General features: G+C 46.7%; 1 protein-coding gene across 1 annotated transcript; it reads left to right on the plus strand.

Annotated features, from left to right (window-relative positions):
* Positions 1-1,012: 1,012 nt before the first annotated feature.
* On the plus strand, positions 1,013-2,618 carry LOC149842251 (anthocyanidin 3-O-glucosyltransferase 7-like). The gene is made up of 2 exons (XM_090001337.1): positions 1,013-1,528; positions 1,605-2,618. Exons 1-2 carry the CDS (start codon positions 1,048-1,050, stop codon positions 2,486-2,488), a joined length of 1,365 nt encoding a protein of 454 aa, XP_089857463.1. The 5' UTR covers positions 1,013-1,047; the 3' UTR covers positions 2,489-2,618.
* Positions 2,619-3,549: the final 931 nt, after the last annotated feature.

Genomic DNA, 3,549 nt, shown 5'->3' on the forward strand with positions numbered 1-3,549 from the left:
TTGGATCCAGTACCATCATCTCAAATCTGGTTTAAGTGTGGTTTTACCTGGGTCCGAACCAAACCCAACCGGTTGAAACCCCTATTTTGTAAGACGTCCTTTCCAGTAAGCCAAAATGTTCGGACACAGACAAACTAGGGGCTGGTGGCAAAGGACTGGCAGTCGAGCCAGACCCATTAGATTAGATTTTAGATTTTGAGATGACCCGGCCCAGAAATGGTCCTGGCATTTGTCAAAGGATTGGTTTTGGCTCGGTTTTTTATGGGTTTGGATTTCAAAAGCAATTCACGACCCGACCCATTTACTCATTGGACCAACAAACCATACGATTGGAAACAAGAAGTCATATATATTGGGATGATGATCCAGCCATTGGTGGATGCCCCGGTGCTGGATCCAGAAAAAGGATAGCTTTCACTAGTATCGGCGCCCTGCCGGTGAGAATGAACTAGTCTCCAAGTCATCTCTATCATGGTAACACTTTTTGATTAATTGATGCAAGTCAAATTTTGAATAAATTGGAGTACATAAATGTGATCTACATCGTCCATTTAGTGAAGATCAACACTTGAATCACGAAAATCCAACTTGTTTGAATAATTTTTTGGCAATTCAAAAATCAATGGCTGAGAAAGCACAATATTTTGTGATTTAAAAAAATAAATATTTTTCCAAAAAATACAATCCAAGTGTAGATTCTTATTAAATCAATCATTCTGAATCAAACTATGAGTGTCCAGATTTTGATAAAAAACGACTTTGCATCAATAAGATTCAGATGGGTATGAAGACGAGGGATGACGTAGGAGATGAGGCTTTCGGCACCTGTGGCTCCGGTCCATCAAAGCGTTAATGATTTTCTTCGGGTCCGATCCGAACCTAACCAAGTGATAAATTGGGGAGGTGGTTGTCCATTGAAGGGCAGTCTCGTAACTTCTCCATTCCCAACTATCATAAAGTTTCTTCACTCCGCTTCCCTCTCTGTGTAGCGCGCTACCGGCCACTGCTTCGTTCATCCATTACAAGACAGAAAAAAAAGTGGAGAGGATGACGCGAGGGAAGACAGCCCACGTGGCGGTGCTTGCCTTTCCCTTCGGCACACACGCGGCGCCCCTCCTCTCGCTGGGACGGCACCTCGCCAGCATGGCCGGGGACGTATCCTTCTCCTTCTTCACCACCGACACTTCCGTCAAGTCCATCTCCGCCCAGGTCTCGGCCTGCGCGGTCGTTCCCAACCTCGCCTTCCTCACCGTCCCCGACGGGCTGCCGGAGGGCTTCGTCTTCTCGCCGGAGCGCCCGCAGGAGGACATCGAGCACTTCATGAACTCAGCACCTAACAACCTCCGTGAAGCCCTGAGGGGCCTGCCGGGTCTCTCCTGCGTGCTCAGCGACTCCTTCCTCGCCTTCGCCCAGGACATCGCGGACGAGCTGGGCGTACCCCTGGTCTCCTTCTGGACGTCCGGGGCTTCTGCACTCTCAACCCACGTCTACACCGATCTCATCCGGGAGAGGGTCGGCTTGCTCGAGCGTGAGTCTCTCTCTCTCTCATTTTAACTCCGATCGAAAACTGAATTCGACTGACTATGGTGTTGTGAACGAAACAGTGACGCCTGAAAACAGAGAGACCCGCATCGACTGCGTCCCGGGACTCCCCTTCCTAAGACTCCAAGACCTACAAGACGGCATCGTCTTCGGCCGGTTGGACTCCCTGTTCTCCGTCCTGCTCCACGACATGGCCCGAGTCGCGTCGCGCGCCACGGCGGTCGTATTCAACACCTTCGAGTCCCTCGAGCCCTTCTCGCTCGCCGATCTCCGGACCAAGGTCAAGGCATGCATCACCGTCGGCCCGCTGCTCCTCCTAGCCCCGCTGCCTTCACCGGCAGCCGACGACCACGGCTGCGTTCCTTTCCTCGATTCTCACCCACCTAACTCAGTCGTCTACGTGAGCTTCGGCACCGTTGCCGACTTCCGGATGCCCAAACATGAGCTAACGGCACTGGCCGAGGGCCTGGAGTCGTCCGGGGTGCCCTTCATCTGGTCCTTGAAGCCCCCAAAGCACGCAGACCTGCCTGCAGGATTTACGGATCGTGTCAAGACCCGTGGACTCATTGTCCCGTGGGCGCCTCAGCCCGCCGTGCTTCGGCACGCCTCCACTGGTGCGTTCCTGACTCACTGCGGCTGGAACTCCGTCCTCGAGACCCTGATCGGTGGCGTGCCCATGATCTGCCGGCCTTTCTTTGGTGACCAGAGCTTGAATTCCCGTTTGGTAGATCACGTTTTTGGGATCGGGGTGCAGCTCAGTGGCGGGACGTGCACTAGGGAGTCCGTTGGGGAAGCTCTGCGTCTGGTCCTACACGGGGAGGAGGGGAAGGAATTGAGGGAAAAGGTGGGTCACTGGAAAAGCCTGGCCCACGAGGCTGTGTGCTCCGGAGGTAGCTCCTCTGAGAATTTCAAGGCGTTGGTGGAGATGATGAGGGGTAGAGCTTGATGGGTCGGTTATTAGGGGCGGTTTCCCGTTTCTCATTCTGAACTTGAGTTGATTGAGGGGATATTTAGATGGGTTTGGTCCTCCCTTTTAATGTGTTGGTAATAATGGCATAATCAGATTTTGCTGTTTTGGTTTGATCGATTGATCTTGTTTGGAATTTTGGAGGAGGTTGAATGCAAGGCTGTCAATGTGTCCAACCTAACCATTCGAGAGAGCATTGAATATCAATGCTAGTAATGGTTGTGACAAAAGTTAAAAATGGTACAATATCAACAGCCAAAAAACTCACGAGAAATTGAATATTTCTTAAAAATCTCGCATTTTGGGCAAAATCTTGGCAATAAAAAATATTTTTACAAAAAATATAAGTAAAAATATTTAAAATTAAAATACACATGTATTTTCACTATAAATAGCCGATAAAAACATAAATATTGAATTTAAAATATAATATTTATTATATTTTTGACAAAAAAACTCACAAAAATTGCTGATTTTAACTTTCAGTTAATTTCTTGTGATATTTTCTCAAGATTTTCATAAATCTTGCAAGATTTGTCACTATCGTGTATGTTGGTCGGCAGGATAGACACGTGGCCATGAGCTTCGGAACTGTGCATCCAATGGATTGTTGTATGCAGGCTGTTGAATCATGACAAAATCTTGCTCAAAGATGAAATGATTACCAAAACCGGCTCCTGAAAACCAATCAAAACATCCTCAATGGAATACCAAAAATCAATTTAAAGCAAATAAACCGGTATCTAATCTTTAATCTTGATAATCAGTCTCATGATACTCTCTTCTTCATTGGAAGCTTCACTATGCACTTTCACACTTCAAATCCTTAAGTATAGGAGAAAGCACACAAATATCATTATCTAATGAGCTTGAAGGATCTTTGATCCATAAAAGTTGGATTCTATATTTTTGACATGAGGATTTCCAATTGGTGATTACATATATCTTGAAAACAAAAATATTTAATCTACACTGAAATTATCTTAATAAAAAATCAGATTAAATAAAAGCTATAAAAAAAGATGGTATCATCCCTCAAA

Source organism: Nuphar pumila, chromosome 3, assembly GCF_984573655.1.
Source record: "Nuphar pumila chromosome 3, dmNupPumi1.hap1.1, whole genome shotgun sequence".
NCBI classification, from domain to species: Eukaryota; Viridiplantae; Streptophyta; class Magnoliopsida; order Nymphaeales; family Nymphaeaceae; genus Nuphar; species Nuphar pumila.

Excerpts from the sequence above, each read along its gene's own strand:
- LOC149842251 (XM_090001337.1), top strand. The coding sequence starts at position 1,048 with ATGACGCGAGGGAAGACAGCCCACGTGGCGGTGCTTGCCTTTCCCTTC. Across the intron at positions 1,529-1,604 it reads GAGGGTCGGCTTGCTCGAGC|TGACGCCTGAAAACAGAGAG; the intron begins GTGAGTCTCTCT and ends TGAACGAAACAG.